The sequence below is a fragment of the Thunnus albacares genome, chromosome 17 (genome assembly GCF_914725855.1).
Source record: "Thunnus albacares chromosome 17, fThuAlb1.1, whole genome shotgun sequence".
NCBI classification, from domain to species: Eukaryota; Metazoa; Chordata; class Actinopteri; order Scombriformes; family Scombridae; genus Thunnus; species Thunnus albacares.
The window spans coordinates 13,949,882-13,972,115 of NC_058122.1; the positions used below are offsets into that span (position 1 = coordinate 13,949,882).

The following is a 22,234-nucleotide window of genomic DNA, read 5'->3' on the forward strand; positions in this document are numbered from 1 at the left end:
AAATTCTGTTACACACAAGTAGGGAGAGACACACATTTTGCCGTTTTACAGTCAATGCTGTTTGTTGCGGGTGAACACAGATGTTTTGGAGAAAATGATAGATCACCTTTAGAGAGTTTTGTAGCTGCAGAGCTTTACTGCTTGTTACAAGACAGACAGACGAGTGTTAAATTTGTAGTCCGCACAGGTGCCTGAAAGCATGAATCAAAGAGACTGAGCGAGAGATTTAAGCTCTCGTCTTTCCAGGCAGAAAATTATATATTACAGCCTATCTTCCAGATTTATTATTGAAGTTTCTCCTGCAGAAATCCTCGATATTGTTACAAATGTAAATGGTCTCTGAGGGAATATGTTATATCCTCAGCCCCTGATGAAACAGAGAACAAAGTGTGACATTAGACAAGACATTAAGAATAGACTCTGCCAGTTAAGCACCTCATATCCTGACAGTGGATCTGTGGAGCTTTGTAATCGGAGCATGAAGAAGTGTCAGATTTGGGTTTTTTTTTATCATGCTTGAAAATATTGTGTGTTGCTTTACAGAATAAAGATGAATGAATATCTTCATCTACCATCCGCAGGTTCTTTGATCTTCAGAGAGGTGGCGTTACAAACTGTCACGTACAGCAGCTGTTTCCTCTCTGTGCTGATTAATTTGTTCATCCCTCCCTCACGTCTCTTCCTCCACTTTCTTTAAATTCTCATTCCTCCGAAACCAACATTGAGGTTCTTCGGCCCACTGAGCATAAATAACTAAAAGGAAGAACAAAAATGTTTAACCTCCTCTCCTGAAGAAAATCTGGAGTGCTGTCTGTCCACCTAAAATGAATAAATAATACTAATGGGGATAAAAAATAATGAACAATGTATTTTTTAAGAAGGCAACATATTGTGTCGAGTAACCAGAGACAGAAAAATGAGGGTATTTCTGTGCCTAATTTAAAAAAGGCTGCCAGAAAGAACCTAAGATAGGAACAGAATATAACATTTCTGATGCATAATTTTATAGAGGCAGTGATACAAGCTGAAGGGGGTTTGTGGGTCTCGCTAATAGTCTGTGACATCCAAGAAAACACAGTTTTCAAATGCCTCGGAGAGCCTCGCCTTCTGCACAGGCTTTTCTTCCATCAGGCTTTAATTACTGAGCCAAAGGACTCCAGTTTCAATTCTGAAACTTGTTTTTCTCACAGTCTTTACAGCGCTCCTTCTTTGGGGCTCCACAGGGACTCGTCCACGTGAGAGGGTGCTAGGAGCAGAATGGCACTTTAATTCTACCCTTTCCCCACACCCATCTCCTCCACCCCCCCTGCAGATCTAGCAATCAAATACATTCGGTGTGATTTGATTTTAATTATGGGCTTTTCACACACTTCAACACAACCCTGGGCAAAGTTGGAAAAGCCAGATGATCTTGTGCACTGAGAGAAGAGTGTATGGAGAGCTTTAATAAACTACACCCCAAATAATTATTCAGTGTCACTCTCTCCTGTGTTTTGCTGTTATGGATAAATTGACAAGCAGGCAACATCACTGAATTGGTAATTTGTTTTTAGTGATGTACTGTTATCATTACATGTGCAGCAGCTACTGAGATCATTTCGTCACTAACCCCCCAGGATTTTACCGGTTAGAAATCTCCCTTTCAAAGTCGTCCGCAGTGGGAAGGAAAACTCAATAACTGGAACAAATCTACTCTTCAGACCCAATACGCCAACAAAGTGTTGGCGTATTGGGTCTGAAGTGTGTATGTGCGTGTACACACACACACACACACACACACACACATTGTTTATACTGTTGAATCATACCACTGTCAGAGAGACAGATGATATCTGTAACCCTCAAAGATGATGCTTTTCAGCTCAATTCCCCTTTCAGTTGGATTTCATTAGTGCTGTGCAACACCTTCAGCAATATCATTTGTCTTATGCTACTAATATTCAACAAGCCTGAGGGAGAATGGTTGCAATTAAAGCAACATTATGCAACTATTTGACTTTAAAATAACAGCTTCAAAATCATTTTGATGGTACATTGACTTGTAATAGTGAGAATGGCACCTCTTTCATTCCTACTCTGCACCCCGAACGCCTGTTCTTGCACTATGTAACTCGGGTTGAGCAGGTGCGATCACCTGTGAGAAATCGTAATTACCTGGATGTAACTCCATTTCCTGCTGCTGCCGCTTCATATTAAAAGCTTTCCACTGACAAATGAACGGAAGGCTTTTATTGAGAAGAACTTATAGCAAATGAAATGTGTTTATCACTGAGTTAGTGCAGCTTTGTTAGTGGTGCTATTCTTCAATAAAAACAAGTTGACACAACTTGGTGGAGATATTTGGAGTTATTTGTCCAGCAGATAAGTTAGAAATACTGCAGAGAGGGAGAGTACAAGCAGAAACAGCCACAGTGAGATGTTAGATGAAGAGCTGCAGACGTCAAGCTGCTTCTACTCATAGAAATATTTTTATCAACAGTAACAACACGGCTCTGATGTGGCTGAAAGTAAAAACAGTAAAATAAGGCTGATATCTGAAAGTACAAACATCTATTAGTATCCTGTTATTATCATTTGTGGCAGCAGAGGCCGCTGTTGTTGCTGCTCAGCAGATGTTACATAGTCTTGCTTTAAAACAGAAGGTATTACTGCATGTGACAGCAGCAATGTGTTTGTCATAAGCCCTGACACAAATTTTTTGTTGAGTTCCCGTCACTGCTCATCACAAGCAGACACACACCCTCCTCCTTCTCCAACACATTTGCATTAATAATATGATAGAGGTTGAACTAGTTTGGGAATCAAACACAGGCCTCGTGTGCAGTTTCACAACAACAAAAATGATGGAAGAGAGAATCCTCGAAAGCGGCCTGGTTGTAGCAAAAATGAAAATCAGAAATTCTTCAGATGTAACATTTTATCTGATTCTTCTTACACCCGAGCACTGAAAGATGTGATGAGGAACAACAAATTACCAACTGTCTTTATTTTTGCAGTAGTCTTTTTTTTCTTCAAACTTCAGAAAAGAATCTACAATGCTTGTTTTACACAAACTAATGTATTTATCATTTATTTATCTGCAAGTTGGAATGTTTTCTTTAATAATTAATTTGTACTTAACATTTGAGAACATCAGGATGTGCAGTGAATGTTACAGTAGCAATGCAATGGAAATTAGAGATACATAAATTATGTTAAAAACTTCACACACACACACATGCACACACACACACACACACACATTTCACATTGTTGGATGCCTCAGATTGTTGTTATATTAAAATACAGGGACCCCCTGGTGCATCACCACCAACACACTGGCAGTAGCATCAACACACAGCATTGAGGAAAATGAAGAGAAGGCTCACAGTGTCCTACATTGTAGCAGCTCCCATAATCCGCATGGGCAATTTTTTTTCATTTCCACCTGGAAGCCTGCCAATCCAGAGGATTTCTCCACTGTTGACAACATTCCCTTGCCCAGATGAGAGGATGTATCCTTCCATGTGTATTATGGCTAGTCCCATAAATGATATGGCTACCAACTGGGCAAACATCTGCATCTCTGTTTTTTGATGCAGTTTTGTGATCAAAAAGGACAAAATAATGAGCTTTGTTGATCTGCATCAAAGATCAAAGTATGTTTCCTTTTTAAGAAACATAAATGAAGAATGGTGCATGACCTTGGCAGGGTTACACTCCACTCTGACTTCATCATTAATGCAGTGCAATGATATTTCAATAAAATATTCAAACAGCTGTTCAGTTATTCTGTCACATTATTGAGTCACTGCTTTAATTGTCACACCTCTGGAACTTGCTGACTCTTTTATTGGGTGCAAAAGGACATTCAACCACATGGCAGAAAGGTGCAAAACTTATAAATGGGCACTGCACATGAAAGTGACTTTAAAACAAAGATAGCAAACACATTTCTCATTTTCTTGTGTCCGTTGTCGTCTGCACTGCTAGTGTGCTGTTTGTGCTTTAAAAAGCTGACAAAAAGGTTTGAATTGTCCACAAGCAAAAGCACATATGGTTCTCACAAAAGGCAATTCACAATTTAAAACAAATTATATTTTATAAATAATTCTGCTTTTTTCTCCATAATGTGTTGTTAATGAACAAAATTCGTGAGCAGAAAAAGCAGGAAAGATACACTTTCTACAGGAAAGAAAACTCTTGATTTTACATCGAAGCATTGTTAACAAAGACACCCAAAAGAGGAACAATCACAACATGTTGGTGACATATTCAACAAGTCCTAATAATGTTGAGTGTGCACCCTCATTTTATCAACATTCTGCGCTGTCCAGTAACCTACTGCATCATATCTACTTTTTTTTTTTTTTGAACGTGGATACAAGCTTTTAAATGGCTTTTATATTTGTGTCTACAGAGGATAATAGAAACTTTGGAGGTGATACCAAAGTTAAGTCCTTGTTGCCTCTTTTACATTGCTTCATCAAAAACAAACAGGATTGAACAAATGTCCACCACAACATTAAGGACTAACATAAATTAAGCTGCAAAAAGCATCAATTTTATCCACTAAGCGGTGCCATTGATCTTTAAATCCACTGTTGATTTACTTTTTTTTTTTTTAATTATAGTATATCCATGGATCAAAACTTTTCTTCTTATTCAGCGACATTGCAACATTCATAATGTCCATAGAGTGCATCTGACACCCTTCCATATCACTAGATTTTATTGATTGTGACAGACTTTGAGAAACACCAGCAAACCAGTGGCTGCTCATCCATGCTCCCATTCATAAACAGAAGTAATTACTACCCAGATGAGGATTTAAGGATTGTCCTCGAAGGTCAAGCCCAGTCCCTGCCCTCACTGGGCACTCGGCTGGTGTCCACAGCTCTGTTGATACGCCAGTCCTGGGCAGCTTTCCGACATCGCTATTAACCTGAGCAGAGCCATACCCATAAAGCTGTTTGGGATATGGCAGCTGCTCAAGGGGCAGAGAGGTATTAAGCATAGATTTACAAGAATGAAAATGTCCTCCCTCCCTCATAATCTCTGGTCTTTTAACACGCAAGACAAGCCATACACGCATAAACATACACAGACACACACACTCTTACGTAATGTTGTCAGCACGCTGCGTTGGCTTGTTTGGACACACTCTCTGTGTGCTGACAGAAGGCATGCACTGTCACTTCTTATCTGACTCTCATTCCCCAATTGGGCTCATGCATAATATTTAGACAATCGGCCATGTTGGAATGCCGTAAAATAATCAAATTGTCCACTTTGAACTCATGAGCATCCACTTCATGTCAGTCAGATTCTGGTTCGATGCCTCATTGCTCTTCAAACAGCGAGGGTGCTCACAGCATGTAGCACTCTACCATGTAACTCAGGAATAGTGTTCCACAGCACATCAAAGCCTGCTTGAGCTCACATTCACTACGAATACAGTGCAGCATTGTCAGTATAAGGAATGCAACCAAAAAAAGCTGTTTTCAAAGAGGAGTCAAATGAAAGCAGAAGAGAAAAGACAGAAAGACAGTAGGTCATATCATTACAGTAGACTGATGCAACAGCATATCTTCTTCAGATGAGCAGATTAATTTTAAGTCTCATGTGACATCTTCGGGGTTGAAATTGAATGGACACATCAACACATGAATCTGAGTCCAGTATACGAGTCTTTGAGACTACATGACCAGACCATATAAATATGTAAAAACTCTTTCCTTTGGGATTTGACAGAAGCAACAAATAGTCAGAATACTTAGCTTCTCGATCCCAGTGGCCATAATGGATCCCTTACATCAGATCCTTTAGGAATCAAAAGCACGATCTTCACAGATCTCCAGAGCAGCTTTACTTGCACCGCCAAACACTTCCACGTTTGCATCAATCCAAGGAACCACGTTGCCAGGCATGTAAGCCGAGCAGTTGGCCAGGCCCATGATGTCCACAGGCCGCAGCACTCGGTCCCACATGTTGAACTGGCTCAGCTCGCCCACAAAGGCCTGGGTGGCGTCAAAACGGCCTCCGACTACGTCCTTCATAAAGAAGCAGAGGATCAGAGTTTATGATACAAGTTTCCTTCTGAGGAAAGTGTAAACAGACTTTAATTAAAATGAATTAATTCTGTTTGATTTTCAACAAGCTGCAAAACGACGCTGGATATTTTTAAGTGTGCTGCCACTTTAAAAGTGTTATGAAATCTCTGCTATTGTGCAATCTGCAGCAATATCACCTTGTGAGTATGACTGAAAGATAAAGCAACACAGCCCTCCTTAGGCTCTGAACTAATGTAATATGTTCTCTGTGGAGATTATTCAGACTTCACTGTACATTTTAAAAATATATACATGGTGCTGTCATGAAGATAATCGCTAAAATGACCCGCTACCGTGGCTCCCAAGGGCATAATGTTGCAGTTTAGAGATAGATGATGAGGTAATACTGAAAAGGCCACAATAGCGTGAGAAGAGCCTCTCTGCCTCCTCTCCCCTGCTCCCGACTGTGTGCCTCCGGCACTGAGCTCAGGGGAGAATACACACAGGAATCTTACCAACACATGAAAAAACACACACATGCACACTCATACAGGCACACACACCTGTTCTAAGCTTCTCTACTGCTCTCACCTGCTCCTGGCCCAGGATGATCACCCCTCCAGGTTTAATTGGGTGCCAGGGGGCTAGGTTGTCCCCAGTGCCTAGGCGCTCGCCATCCTGGTAAGCCTCCCAGAAACCATCTCTGGTTGTCCAGGTGATGCAGATGTGGTGCCAGCGCCCGTCACTCACAGACAGAGGAAGCTGGGCCACCTGGTGCAGAGTTTCGGGCAAAGGGTGAATGACATGAGGGCAGGGAGAGGAAGGGGAATATGAGGGGGCAAGATGAGTCAAGAGAGGTTTGAGATTAATTGCAGCATGTTAGAAACAAGGACAGCAATTAGAAGGGTTACAGCTTCAAAGAGACAGCCCACTGCAGAGAATTCTCCAGATGAGCCAGTGTGACATATAAAATTTAGATTACCCAGGTGAAATCAAGGGATAGAGCATCCTTCAAAGCAGTTGGATAGCTAACAGCAAAACAGTGTCCTCTTATGTGTTTGTGCTTTGTTCAGAGATCAAAGAAAAATAACTGGTTATTTTACCAACCCAATGCAATGACATCACAGTCCACTGAGGATAGCGCAACACATGAGATTGTGAACATGTACTGTAACTCATTAGCCTTTTTCTTTGGGGCCAATAGAATTACTTCGCACCCATCTGTAGTGCTGTAAACCTGAAAAAATGGGAAGAGTCACTGAAAATAAAATTCAAGTCACTTGCAATTACAGAGGTAATTGAACTAGTTAAGGACATCATGTGGCATGTTGAAGCCGCTGGGACTATAGTGAACACTGGCAGCATCATCATAAAGTCTCAGTGAGTCTGAGTAGTCTGAGCTTCACTGACTGTTTAAAGATTTAAAATGAAAAATAAAGTCCTGTCAAATATTCTGCAGCACTTAATATATGACAGCCGTAATGTTTTGTACACAAAGAGCTTAATATTAAAACACTGTATCCACAGGGCATACACTACTATGAATACATGACTCCCTCATTTTCATTTAAATGACTACAACTTGTCTCATTCTCAAAACATAAAAGGTACAATTTTACAGTTATTACATAGAAGGAATTATTAATTTTTTAACTAAGTAATAGGCCTTTTCCAAGTAGACATTTTGACTTCAGGAAAAGCAAAGGTGCAACTTTGTTCTGTGTTTCAGTGAGCCAACATGTGCAATACCAGAGGCCTGGTTCAAAGGACATTTTGTTCCTCAAGTCCACAGAGGGTGCAGACAAGGTTCTGCAGATGAATATAAACAGTTTTTAGAGGGTCATGTCAAAGGAGATGTGGGAGACCTTGCAGCCTTTTCTTTAATTTGTGGATAAAACAGCCTTTATCTTATCTCAAATTGAGGGTGTGAGTGAATACCACAGAGACATGGTTAATGCCTCACCCCTGGACCCTGAACTGACCTCTTTGCCAAGAGGGTGTCTGTTAATATGGTACTGACCAAAAGTTAAATACTGTGACAATACCTGAACTAAAAGCATAAATGACCTTTTGGGTCATTTGAACCAGGAGACCGATAACAACAACACATGGACAGATATTCATCAGTACTTTGGTGCGAAAATGTTTAAAACACACCCAAGACTCCGCCTGTTGTGACCAGTATTATAAATATGAAAGTTGACTGAGCTCAGTGAGTTGGTCTCCAGAAACTCAGGAGCCAAGACAATTTTTATTAAGACGTATCTTTTCTTTGTTTTTCGACATCATCGTCTTTTGTCTTTCAATGGTAAGACATAACATGGCTTTGTAATCAAAGATTAATGTTGAATAATGTTAAAATTAAAAGATAATTTCTTTAGAGAAGTTAGCTTTCCCATAGCATTCCCTGCTGCAATACGTTAGCCTTGACTCACACACTTCGAGCCACTATTTCTAAACAATTTTCTTTATTTTATTTTATTATCATTTATAGGCCTTATTATTCTTATTTAAAAATGTATAATCTTATGCTTTATCATGTATCCTCAAGACGTTTAGCTATTAATAAATGTCTTCATTACCCTAAGAAGTTGTGTTGTTTTCTTTGAGCACAGTAAAAAGAGGTCACTGCTCAGACAAGATCTTGCGCTTATGAGACTGATTAACTGAACAAATTGAGGATTAAATTCAAGCTTTAATGTTTCCTCCGGACATTAAAGGTTACTTGTAGGAGGTAGAGTCCTGACGAGGTTTATATTAATAAAAGTACTAATATTCAAACAGAGAACAAGTCAATGAAGTCTCTGCCTCCAAGCAAGGGTGATACAAATGATGTCTGTTAATGTGGATTAGTTGTAAAGAATGAGCTCTTCCAGTAAAAATCCACTCAAATAAAGCATGTTAAACATATTAATTTTGAACGGTAATTGGAAGAATGTGGAATAATCTGCATTTAATTACTTGAAGTCTCTGTAAAATTTGTATAATTCTATTCCAGATAACAGCAGATTTATAAAGCTGGGAGCATCAGATTACACATGCACACTTGCCAAGAAACACAGCGATAATGTTGTACAAGACCGGCTGAACTCATTACAGATTAAACTCCTGGCGGTCATATTTGATAGGAAAATGGAGATGCCATACGAATATTTTACTGAACTTGGAATTGAACTCGGAAATGAAAATTATGAGAGAATCCTGATTAGGATGTTACTTTGACGATAAAGATTCCCACTTTGTATAGCTACCCACAAATACAAAATACAGAAGACATTGCACTTTTTAATTTTGTTGAGGCAGCTTTCTGCTTCCCTCTCAGTATGCAGCCAAATGAACAGCATAAACAATGTTCCCCAGTGGACCCTGTTATCGCTGTGAACAAGTTCAACACATGGATGTGCTGCTGCACATGCCATAATCATATTCTCTAGTCTCGTCTTGCCCTCCTCCATCTTGCTTTCGCTCTGTTGCTTTCTTTCTCAGTTTCCAGCATATTATGACTTCCTTTTTCCTGGCGTCTTCTGATCTTTCCCCCTCTCTTCTCAGCACTCTATCACGCCCTAAGCTCTGCAGCTTTTTCTATTTCCTACCCCTTTCGCTCTTTCTTTCTTTCATACTCTCATCCCTTTCTCCCACTATCTTTCTCTCATCTGTCTGACTTGAACACATGTATAATGCATGGTGAAGGGAAAGCTGTGAGGAGACCTGCCTGTGCCAATAACGCCCAACGTAAACAAGACAGTGGGAAAAAAAATCCTCTCCAGTGTGGTAATATTCTACCAAAAAAATCCCCCCAAATCCATCATTATACTGCCGCAGAAGGAACTGTGCTATCAGCAAACAGAAATTCTGTTATTATAGCTTACACTAACTTAACAATTACAATTCTTTCCCTTTTAAGACTAAATGCCATAAAATATTCATGTATGTTTCTACCACTTTGTTTTCTGTTGTGTTAATTGAAGTCCCGTTGACTAGAAGCTCACAGTATGCGACTGTGTAGCTACAATACAGTGTCTACAGAGAGGAAAGAAGATGAGGCCTTCAAACGAGCACACATGGCAGCTTAAGTTCTCTAATGAATTACTGTTATTCTTGGGGGTGTGTGGAATGTAGGTCAATGATATTAAATGTTTATAAGGTGCAAAATTAAATATTCAGAGCTGATGGTCAATGAATCTCGTCTCAGCTGTATCGTTTTTGTATTCATATGTACATACAGTAACTATTTGCTTGTTTCACACTACAAACAGACAAAGAGAATGTATACATGTGTTCATTGCATTTAATTAGAGTCACTGTCGATCTACCTTCACTGCCGTCACTACAGCCAGCAGTGTTGCCTGGCAAATAATAAATGATTCTGAGCTTCTAACTCTTTCCTCTTTAGAAAATCAGGGCAGAATGAAAGTATCAGTCTCGCTCTACTCTCCTTCAACAAATCCTGAAAGAACACTGTTCTCATTATGGACCAGCCCAGTGTCAGGCCAGGATCAAGTGGATGTATGTAGTACACCTGCTGATCCAGTAGAGGATACTGTGTCAGTGTCATGTTTTGCCTTGTCTAGACGTGACAAGTTTACGCATGTTTACTTAATGCCAACAACTCCATCTTGCGGCTATAGTAATTATGACCCGGAGAACTGATACAGTTCAGATAACATCTATATAAGGTGATTTGGAGGTGGCAGTTTGGGTGGATGGTAGATATAGCTGCAGGAGACTACTGTTCACTTCCCGCTTCCAACCGCGAGTGTCAGTTTTTTAAAAACTATAACTATGACTGTTGTGGCATGTACTGTTGCCATGACGATGAAGGCTGCGTAACTTTAAGGAAGTAACTTTAACCCACACCACATTTCAAATGATTATTTTAACCCAAACCATGAAACCCTAACCAAGTGGTTTTTGTGCTTAAACCTAACTAGACCTTAACCACATTGTTGTCACACCATTAAACATAATTATTTTTAACAGTGATTTGTTAACAGTTTTGGAAAGTACAGACAAATTATGTTGTCCTGCTGATTACTGCCGATGGAGGCGCCATATTAGAAAATGCTCCTAATGTACATGCATGTACTTTTCATGCCTAGGCAAGGCACAATGTGACACTGACATGGTGGACTGGAGAATGTATTACACACTTTGGCATGATACCAGGTTTTATAGACCTACCTTATCATTCACTAGAAGCTCAATGGGGTTGTTCCCCCATTCAATGAGGACTATCTCGTTGGCCTGTCCTGGCACGCCGTAAGAGAATGGGGTTCCTATGCCAGGGCTGGCACTGGACTTGAGCCACATGCACACAGTGAAGGCGTACATTTCTGGGAGGCTCTTCTTGATGCGTCCATACAGGTAATTAGTGCGCAGAGGGAGGGACACTTTGAAATCCTCAGGTGACTTGAAGGCATTGTTACCTGTTGATAGAAAATGACAACATGGTTATATGTTTAAAGTTAACTTTGCTGTGTTATGACATCAATTAAGTCTTTTTTTGTCCTCTTCTGATGTTAATTTTAGTAGAGGTCTCTGAGAATGGTGACCACAGTGATTGCAAAAATTTGACAGGAGGATCAAGTGTAAGACAAGGAGGGGGAAGACAAGGGTGAGGATCACTGGGAAGATGCAAAGTTAAAGCTCTGGTGTTGGTCATGGATGGCCAGCTGCTTCTGATACAACATCAGTTGGAAAATAGGAGAACTGTTTAGCTGTGGGATTTATAAGTCATTCTGTAAACCACTCTGCAAGAGTAAAAAACAATGTGCCATATGGAGTCCCAGGACACAAAAATACAGTACTCATTGTTATTATTATCATCAGGCTTTTACATCAGTGCTTTAGTTCACTTAAAGGGGATGGATCATGCATATTTCCAGGTCTATATTTATATCCTGGGGTTCTACTGTATCTCTTTGCATGAGATATTACAAAGTTGCAGAAAGAATGACTGAATGACTGACTTCACCTGTTGATATTCTACTAATGTGTGAGATAGTTTCCAGTAGGCTCGTGCCCCTCCTATTGGGGTGAAGGTTATCATTTCTGAAGAGATCTCTACTTGCCCAAAAGGAATCAAAATGACTGATGAAGATGTAACCACTGGCAACACAAAAATTTTGCAGCCACTGATCAACACTATAAAGACAACTGCAACCACTCACAGCCTTTCCTCAGAGTGGGAATTGGACCAGAGAAGATACACTGTTCACCCAGGCTTTAATTTTTTTTCTCTGAGTAGCTCAAAGGTCTGCTGAAGCTTTATAGATTGTCAGAACATAATGCCATTTGTGCCTATACAGTATGTATAATAACAGTGTGGACAGTGGGATGATGGTCTAGGACAGGAGGGATGTTTTCAACAATATCCAAAGTCTTTACACCAGAAGAACAGTAGGTAATTCCCTTCTGCAATTCCACAAATCTGATTATTGAATCCCCAAGTAAGAGGAACTCAGGGTTTCTGCAATTGCTGTTGTACACGGCGAGATTAGAGGGTGCACCGTTGGGAAAGAGATCAAAATGGTCAGCCTCGTCAGCAAGAGTGACCAACACGACTATGTCCGGAAGTTGTGCAACCCATTGCTGTGGCGGGCACCACTCTGCAGCAGAACTCAATATTCAATGGCTCTTGGCTCTGATTTAACACCAGACAAAACATCAGCTGTAACCAACCCGGCTAGTCGTACCACGAGTTGGGGTTTGATGGCTTGGCTGTTGCTACAGCTGGCTAGCTAAAAACAAAAACAGATGCGACCAAACTTTGAATCAGCGGAAATACTGGGACTTGACAAGCCATGAATGGAATCAAAGAGCTTGCAGGTAATGGCACAAAGCCAGGCAAAACAGTAAAAAGTAACTTAATAAACAAATATAGACTTGCAGATTCTGTCAGCATTTGACAGCATTTGTTCAGGTTGTGCTTATGTAGTGAGTTGTCATTTAATGAAGCTGAAAAAAAACAATTTGGTACCTTTTCCCTCTTAATATGGAATAGCCACTTATTAGATTATTAATACTGAAGCATCATTGTCTAAGCAGCATGTTACTGTGGTAGCTGCTAACAGAGTTATATAGAAGTAACATTGCAAATGAAGTGTTGAGAGCAGGCTGAAGCCTGGGCATTTGACTTTTAGGGAGCATTTTTAAATATGTTCACCTCAAGTTTTGAAGCTTTGACCATGTTTAACAGACATCATAACAGTATAAAAATAACAGAAAATCACAAAAAGCATGATATATCCTCTCTAAAGATTAAATATTGGGTCAGTTAGAGCCAAATGGATCAGTTTAAACATTTAAAAGACTAAAGAAATTAACAAGGAATTGAGTTAATATAAATGCTAGATCACGCCTGATCAAGACAAGCAGTGAGTGAGAGAGATGCTTATTGAAATTTCAAAGAGAAAATGAGGATAAAACTGGTGAAAATGAGTTGAAAACCACACACATACTACTTTGCAGTGGGATTTGCACTAGGGAAACATGCTGCATATTGTAATAGGACTGAACCACAGTTTTATCTGTGTTGAAAAGAGTATTACTGTCTCAGGGTTTCCATCAGTGTACTGCAAGCCCGGCAGCCCATTGGGCCTGAGTTGACCCCCTGCTGGGCCTAAGCATTGGGGAATTTATTTTATAATGTATTTTAAGATGCTTTTTAAACTGTAGTGTAGCTCATTTAAGGAATAGCTCAACATGTAGCGAGTTAGAGTTGAGAGAGAAAGAGAGAGAGAGAGAAAGAGAGAGAGAGAGAGAGAGAGAGACAGAGAGAGAGAGAGTGTACATGATAGTGAAGTTGCAGCAACCAGAGCAAAGCATATGAAGTTAGCAGTATAGCTGTGAACAGTGCTGTGTGTACAGTTTAGGCTATTTGTCGGTGGATAAATGCTACAACTCCTCAAGACCCGAGCCAAGTTCCCATTTCTTGCTTATTTCTGCCAAAAATAAGCACAGAGACCAAGCATAAATGGAGCGACCATGTGGGCAGAGGGACGCAGCGCACAACCTAACTGGGCAGCACAGCATAAATACTAGAGCTTAACTGTCTTAACTATTTCTATTCATTCTCTATGGTAGTCCTTATTGCTATGGATGTAATTCTCCCTCCAACTACAATGTGGGTTGCAATGGCAGAGTGGCGCTGTCTGTATTTCTGCTTGTTGACTCCGTGGGAAGTGAAGACTGCAGAAGTAGCGATTCAAAGTTTATGACTAACTTTGCTAAAAACTTTAGCCAAAATATGAGATATTTGTGTCTTCTTGTGTTTGTGGTGAATGAAACTCGCCAGATGAGTCCAGACTATCCAAACTCACTTTGCTGTGAGTTGAGCAGGACATAAACACTGACAAAGAGAAAGTGGTTGGAAGGTTTGCCACCATGAAGGAGAGGAGGATGAAATTTTAAAAAGAGAATGTGATATGTAAACAGTTTGTTAACCTGTTCGGATTATTTTGTTCTTTGGAGGATGGTGGAGTACACAAATGGAGTACACTAAACAGCAGAGTGCTGCATGCTGTCCTCAGTGCTGAAACATTTGAACTTGAGAATGCTCCGTCCACTCTGTGAGTCTAGCTCCGCCCCTGAGGCCCAGGGAGACATGAGAGCAGCTGCTCGCTAACATCTACATGTGTTTACAGCAGAGAGCAGGAGAGAGGACAGACGTCTCACTCTGCTACTCTGGGCTGCTGCTGTGGACGGTCACAGAGCAGACACATTCAGTTTATAATTGTAGTGTCTGTCATTCAACTAATTATTGATAACATGCTTAGTATTTTACAGTGTTTACAGAGTTTTTTTATTTGATGAACATGGTCACTGATAAGCGAAAATTAACTAAATGGGTTTCATTTATATATTAACAAAAAGCAAGCGGTGGGGGCAGTGGGGAAGTAATGTAATTGGTGTATGCCCGTATATCACTGGTATCACCCCCTCTCCCCCACCCCCCACGCCTTTCCTAACAACTTTTCTCACAGAACCCCTGCTGTCTTTACATATGAAGAATTAACTTAACCATGTATCCTCAAACAACCACATACTGACTCACCTGAGCCTCCAGTGAGGGATAAAATATGTTCTAAAATAATTTTCCTTTGGGCAGAGATCTTATTTTGATGTCTACCATCAAAGTGATACCCCAGAGTATGGACATTTCTCCAATATTGCTTAAAGTAATTAAGCATTTAGTGTTGTTTTCCAAGCCATATTTTCCAAACCAGGAGCTGCGATGAGAATGGCTCTGAGAAAAACTATGTTGTGAGATTTTTCTTGCATCGTCAGAAATTTTCACAGGGATTGACTAATTATTGCTAAATCTGGCTGACAACAAAAAAACAAAACAAAAACACACAAAGTCAGGCGTTAATCGTGGCCAATATTTGACAGCACCCATTGTATCACTTACTTTTCTCAAGTTCGGTGATCCTCTCCAGGAGGGAATTGAGAACACTCTCAGTGCGTTGGCGGTGGGCCGCTGTTTCATTGTAAAGCTGGCTCTTCTCCTCCTCCAGCTCAGCCACCTTCCGGAGGAGCTGGGTCTCCAGTGCCCCCAGACGCTGCCGCAGCAGCTCCCGGAGCTCTGGTGGCAGGGGAGTCAGGGCCGAGACACTACCAGCTGACACATTCGTGCTGGGGAGATGCAAACTCTGCTGCTGGGAGGCGGAGTGGGAAATATTGCAGGGAACAACAGAGAGACAGGTGGACGGATCATAGATAGATTCAGGAGCAAAGGGGAGTGACACATACGAACAGTGACACAGTTACTAATCCAGTTAATTGTGTAGGCTACACTTAAATGGGCATTAAATCTCCATAAAGACCTAAACTTGCAGTAGATGACTGAGCTTATCTACCTTTTAGGTCTGTTATCCTGTTAGCGACATTGTTTTTTATACAGCATATCAAAATGAAGACAGTGTGTTCCTGTGGCAGACTTTGATTGGTGACCTGCCAAACACCCATGGCTGGGCCGGGTATTAAAGGTAGGCGCCATGTGTGACGTCACCCAGACTTCACACCGGGCGTGATCACAGATGGTTTTCGAAAAGAGGACAACAACTGTACAGGCCCGAGTTGTGCTGCATTCACTGTGCTGCAAAATGCCCTCAGATGTTCATTTCTAAAGCCGTGTTGATGTTGCCCCGCTGTCTGGTTCACTTTGGGATCCAGACACAGTGGCACATTCACAGAGTTTGATTAATCCTTTCTGACACAATGGAACCATCTGAATAGCTCAAATGAGAGATTCCGTGGTAGTCTGGCACTGAAGCAAGCATTTGCAAGGTCCTGAATGCAATATTGTTAATATATGCACATGGCTTTGATTAGTGAGAGAGGTCCCACTCCAGGGAGCCATATGTTAGCAGCAACAGCAGTCTTGCAATGGTCATTACGTTAAGCAAATGCAGATCAATAGATATGTGATTAAAATGCAATATAATATGTATCCTCGCAGCTGCAGTATATCCTTGATTTGATCAGGGTATTAAAGCTTCCAATCAAGGAGAGAGGAAGAGGGAGGGGGGGGGAGGAGGGAATAAAGAGATGGATGGCTCGGCAATGCAGCATAGCCTACTGTATATAGAAATAACCTTGAATTTAAATAAACAGCACTGTGATTCTTTATGGTATCAGGGATGTCAGATGGTGAAAATGCACTACACTGTTGTTCTGACGTAAGAGACAAAGCCAAGGTTTGTTTCCATCTTCCATTGTATGCAAAGCCCTTCACTATAGGTGACCTCAATATCAGTTGACTGTGATCTCTGAGCCTTGTGGAATTAATGCACACAGCAGAGGTGAAGTCTCCTGGTGCTCTACACAGAGCTAGTTGTGATTCAGTGCTCTCATGTCAATAGGGATATGAACGACTACATCATAAGCATTGGATTCCATTTAAATTTTCAATGCTCTGATGCAGGTGAAATTTGCTGGAATTAATTTCATCAGCTGCTTTGAATAATTAGTCACATGACTGCAAATAAAATAATATGTGGAACACATACACACACACCACACACACACACACACACACACATACACACACACACACACACACACACACACACACACACACACACACACACACACACAGTAACTCATAAATTATTCAGGGTTGCATTGCAAATCCCTGCACCACATGCATGATTACACCGTTGACAAGATTTTTTTTTGTTGTTGTTGCTCATTTCTTATTGATGTTTGTTTCACCATCAGAGTCATTCTTCAATGATTGAAAAGATTTTGATGTCACATACCTATTACGTGACCCTTCGATCTCACGGTTCCCCGTGTGAGCTCAGAGTATCCTCAGACGTGTTTGCAATGCTTTATGGTAGGGCAATTACTGGTGAAAAGGGCTGAAAGACACCACTATGGCGCGTGGAGCTTTGATAAAAATATACTTCAATTGATTATGCAGTTATAACACGTGAGGTGGGTAAAAAAGTGATTTTCCGTTACGCAGGAGCTGCATGTTTGTGCCACCTTACCTCCAAGTTCTCCAGCCGACCTTTGAGACTCTGCATGGTCTTGCCCAGCTGGTCTATAGTCTCTCCGGGGTCCCGGGGCAGGTCCCCCATTGTGTTCTTGCTGTACTCCTTCCGTCTAGAGCCCTGACCCCGGGACTTGCCCTGCGACGACTCGTCGGCTGCCGCCTCGCAGCGCGCCAGCTTGGAGTTGAGCTCCTTGATGGTTCCCTGTTGGCTCACGATAGTCTCCTTCTGCTGTAGAATGGTCTCCCGGAGCTGGATGATCGTGTTCCGCAGCTCGTCCTCCACGGAGCTGCTGCTTTGGACACGGTTCCCCGTTGGACCATACCCGCAGCCCGGCTCTGCGCCCGGGGGAATGGCGTTACAAACGAAGCGGCTACCTGTAGCGTCCTGGGTCCGCACCGTGCGTCCACTGACCAGGTATAACAGTCCAACTACTAAAGTCAGCATCCCGACCAGATATATAAATTCCACGTATTAAAGCGAAACAAACCAATCCTAAATGGCAACCTCAATGTTTGAAATCTCCGGTAAAATGATCAAATAAACTTCTTTCAACAAAAACTCATTAATTCAAGTGTTTGCGGACATTTCTGGACTTCCAAAGTGTAACAAAAAGGCCAAACAAAGTCTGCTGTGTTGCTTATAAAAACCATGAGAAAAAAATCTAATCAGAATCCGCAGTGAAAAATCATAAATCATACATCCACCAACCACATGGTCGGTCCTGTTTAAAAGAATACACCAATAAATCTAAATTCTTACTTTCAACAGGCGGACATTCGGCAGATTGCAATTTGAATTTGTTTTTTTCCTTCACTAAAAAAAAAGTTGTAATGATTTGTTATCTTGAGAAAAAAAAATCCACAGAAAGGTTGCTGAGAACTTGCCTGTCTTGCCTCTCCGCTTGGTTGGATTGTCAGTGAGTGGTGCTGAAAAGACAGCGACGCTGCTCAGCCAGATTATTATGGGGAGTTGCGCACTAGCGCTTCCGCTCATCATCTGTGCGCTCCGGTTATTCAGCTTCAGCGTACGTCATCACTGAGTCCCAGTGGATCCAAGTCATGTCATGATTATGTTTCATCGACTTTTTTATAACCAGTTTAATGCGCTGATGCTTAAAGATGTCATATATGTCCAACAGAAACACTTTAAGAGTGAGACCTCCAAATGGTTTTTCAGTTGTTCCCTGTTTTGATATTTATGCTGGTCTCTAAGGGGCTATATACGGAGAATAATATGATTCCCAAACAACTCATCATTCAACAATATAATCTGATACATAACTTAACAGCTGTCTGGATCCTGCACTGGGGAAATGTTGCGCCGTCTATACTCCTCAGTCTGAATTGTTTTTTTCCTCCCACAGGACACTTGGTCTGAGGTCAGACTTTAAGGATGAGTAAATCCAGTTTAAATCCACGGTTCAAATGGGAAGTTGATGGTGTGACTCGAATTTTAACCAGTTCCCTATGCTTCCTTTAATTTACACACACTGATCTGCATAAGGATGATTCAATTTTTTACACAGCGTGCTTCTTGGCTTTGGTGAAACTGTACACTCTTGGTGTTTGAACTGAAAATCATTTTTGCTTTTTAAATCTCTCAGAATACTATTTAATAAAATGTAACTGAGCCATGTTGCTGTACAGGTTCATGTAATCAAATTAAAGATATAATTCAGATCTTGCTGTAAAACTTTTATGATAAATGGTTAGATTATAACCATCAAGGTCATGCTGAATAAAGTTATAGGTTGGGTCTAGTTTGCTATTAACATTTCATCCTGATAAAGAATAATAAAGCATCAAAGAATGTATGAATGCAAAGTATGTGGAGGCCACCAGTCTTTGATACAGGTTGCTCTTTGGAACAGTTTCGCTCTTTTTCTTTATTTTTTAAAACTGATTTTAACTGAGTTTTCTTGAAGGCCCAGTCAATAACAGATTTTCATTCTATCTGGCTGATGGGAAGCAGTGCTGCCGTGATTATTTTATTTGATATAACAACTTCGTTCACTGAAAATTATAAAGGCAGCAAAGGTTTATTGGATATCTTGTTCCTGATTATTTGTGGCTCAGTTTGTGTGAGCTTGTGGCCAATGTAATACTTTCATGGTTGTGACGTGGGACAAATAGTACTAAAAATAATCCTTGGTGTTTGTTTTAATCTGGTTGGAAGGAGGTTATTCTATAACTATTAGATAACAGCTTTTACATGAACAACAAGTGAAAAAAATGGCATTCCCAATTTGTGGTTCTGTCTGTTTTAATTTTTCAAAGTGTCGGTTGCAGTCCAAGTGGGACAAATGTATCCTTCCAAAGAGGAAAGAAAGTGCGTGCAAACCTAAGACTATAATGTGACAACTTTTTCTAATATTCAAATCCAATCCCTCCTGACATAACCCCGATGTGGAAAGATGTCAAACCTTCGAAGAAAACTATGATCTCAAAGCCTTTACAGTTTGGGATCTCTTCTCAAAATAACCCAAAGAGAGAGAACAATATTTGGAAAAAAAAGAGAGAAACCTTTCTGCCACCAAGTACGTAGCAGTGCTATGCTGTTGCATGTGCCACATGAACTGATGTTATTCTTTCTATATATTTAGAAATCTGCAAGTAAATGCTTGTCGGTAGCAGATGAAGCCATTAGCTTTCATGATGACAGACAGTGAAGAATATCACAGCAGTTTTTGTTTAGAGCTCTCCTCATGTTCTGTCAAACTAAGACAAGGGAGCAGGCATCTGTCAGACACCTGCTAAGAATTGTAGAAAACAAAAAAACTTCAGAGCCAGACGTTGGCTCAGTTCAGATTATGAACCAAGCTCAACACAGCTGTTATCAAGCACTTCGACATCTCTCTCTAAAACTGCCCCATCAATCTTTATTTCCCCAAAATGTTTCCCTTAACATCTGAAGCAGTGATAGCTCATGTGAGATGCTCTCTCAAGGTGGTGTGCAGTATTACCGTGCTGTCCATCACAACTGTCATCTCCTATCTGTTCGCAGGGCCTGAGAGCTAAATGTCAGCCGGCATTAATGCATACTCAGCGTACAACGGACGCACAGTGCTGGGACTGACAGGGAATGGCCAGTTAAAGTCATTGCTAAGAAAGGCAGTTTCTAATATGACAGGCCCCCTGGGAAAAAGGGACAGACAATCACCATGGCAACCTTATCTCCTCCCTGATCCCCGCTCCTCCCCTTCCCACCTCAGTGAGCGAGGAGCTGGCAGAGGTGAAGTGGGAGTACTGACGGAGCAGAGATGACAACTTTCACTTCAAAGTTGATGGGATAAATTTATTTCCCTTTCATGTTGCAACTGGTGAGCGCTGGGGTGAAGTAACTTTACTTTTTTAAGTGCTTTCAGCAAGGGTTAAAAAGTCAGTCGGGATTGAACTCTTATCCTAAGTAGAGTTTCCCATCTAAATTAATACATTTCAGAAGTAGGTTGCTTCACTCACCACTTCACACAAGGTAATCAGGATTTTTGTCCGTACAAAACAGAGGCAACGATTTAGTGCCTAGAGAAAACAGAAAAAATTGCTGTATGCTTTGATGAAATACAGCACAGTAGCACTGAAATAAATACATTTCCTAAATGTTTTGGTTTTGTTGAGATGCAACCCAATACAACAACACAAACTACAGCCTAAAGATTTACCAGAATTGGATCAAAACTCTCTGACACAGTGTTTAAAATTATACATAAACATTTAATATGTCAATCACTTATCTTCACTTCTACTGTTCAGTGTATACAGTATATGACCCATCGAGTGAGTGCCTAACCTCATCAAGCAGCAAAGGCGAAATATACTAAGATTTGATGACCTTAGTATGATGAAACTGTACAACTATTTGAGTTGGTATTTAAATGTATATGAGAGCACAAATTTACAATGAAATAATGAATTCATTCATATATCTACATGAATTTTAGGATTATTGGTGATGTGATGTCACTATCAGGGCCCTTGCAGCTCTCATCATCAGTTATTACTAACAGTGACTAATCAGTGCTTTTCAACAAGCTCAAGGGTGAGGCCTATTGCTACACAATTTACAATAGGCCACCTTAAAGCTTCATACATTGTTTTTTGTCCCCAGATCAGCCTGTGCATATTTCCTTCACCAATGTGGCAATTCACAAGTTTATGGTGTTTACTTAGTCTCAAAAAACATAACATTTGATCACTGACATAGTCGAAGACAAGCAGTTGTGCGAGAGAACAAAGGGAAACATAAATAATGATAGCAGCTGATTCTCTGTTTTTTACCACTTATACTACATTTATGAAAAAGTGTTAGACATCATAGCAAAAGTCTTAACGCTGTCTCTAAACCCACTTTCAGATTTGTGAAACCTTTTTTTTTTTTTAAATCGCTGTTTTTCAGTTTTCACAAATAGAATGAAGGTTTCAAAAATCTGTGAAAATGACTCTCTGGAGTCTCCTTGTTAATCTAGTCCACATTTGACAAGCCTAAGTAAGTCTAAGCCTAATGTGGTCTGGATGGAGATATATCAGTGAAATCACCTGTTTTTTCTATTTTCATAGCCAAATTAAAGATTTCAAAAATCTGCACGTGGGTTTAAACAGGCTTTTGCTATGATGTCTTACCACTTACACTTTTGGACAAAAAAATGGAGAATCAGCCGCTGTCATTATTTACACTACGTTTCTCTTTGTTCTCTCTGGCGAC

The 22,234-nt window shown here is 40.6% G+C and overlaps 1 protein-coding gene across 1 annotated transcript; it reads right to left on the reverse strand.

Moving 5' to 3' along the window:
- Window positions 1-3,809: 3,809 nt before the first annotated feature.
- LOC122966155 (neuronal pentraxin-2-like) lies at window positions 3,810-18,474 on the reverse strand. Its single transcript, XM_044330155.1, has 5 exons — window positions 17,531-18,474; window positions 15,445-15,691; window positions 11,214-11,458; window positions 6,624-6,803; window positions 3,810-6,032 (listed from the first exon to the last, which is right to left on the reverse strand). Exons 1-5 carry the CDS (start codon window positions 17,978-17,980, stop codon window positions 5,805-5,807), a joined length of 1,350 nt encoding a protein of 449 aa, XP_044186090.1. The 5' UTR covers window positions 17,981-18,474; the 3' UTR covers window positions 3,810-5,804.
- Window positions 18,475-22,234: the final 3,760 nt, after the last annotated feature.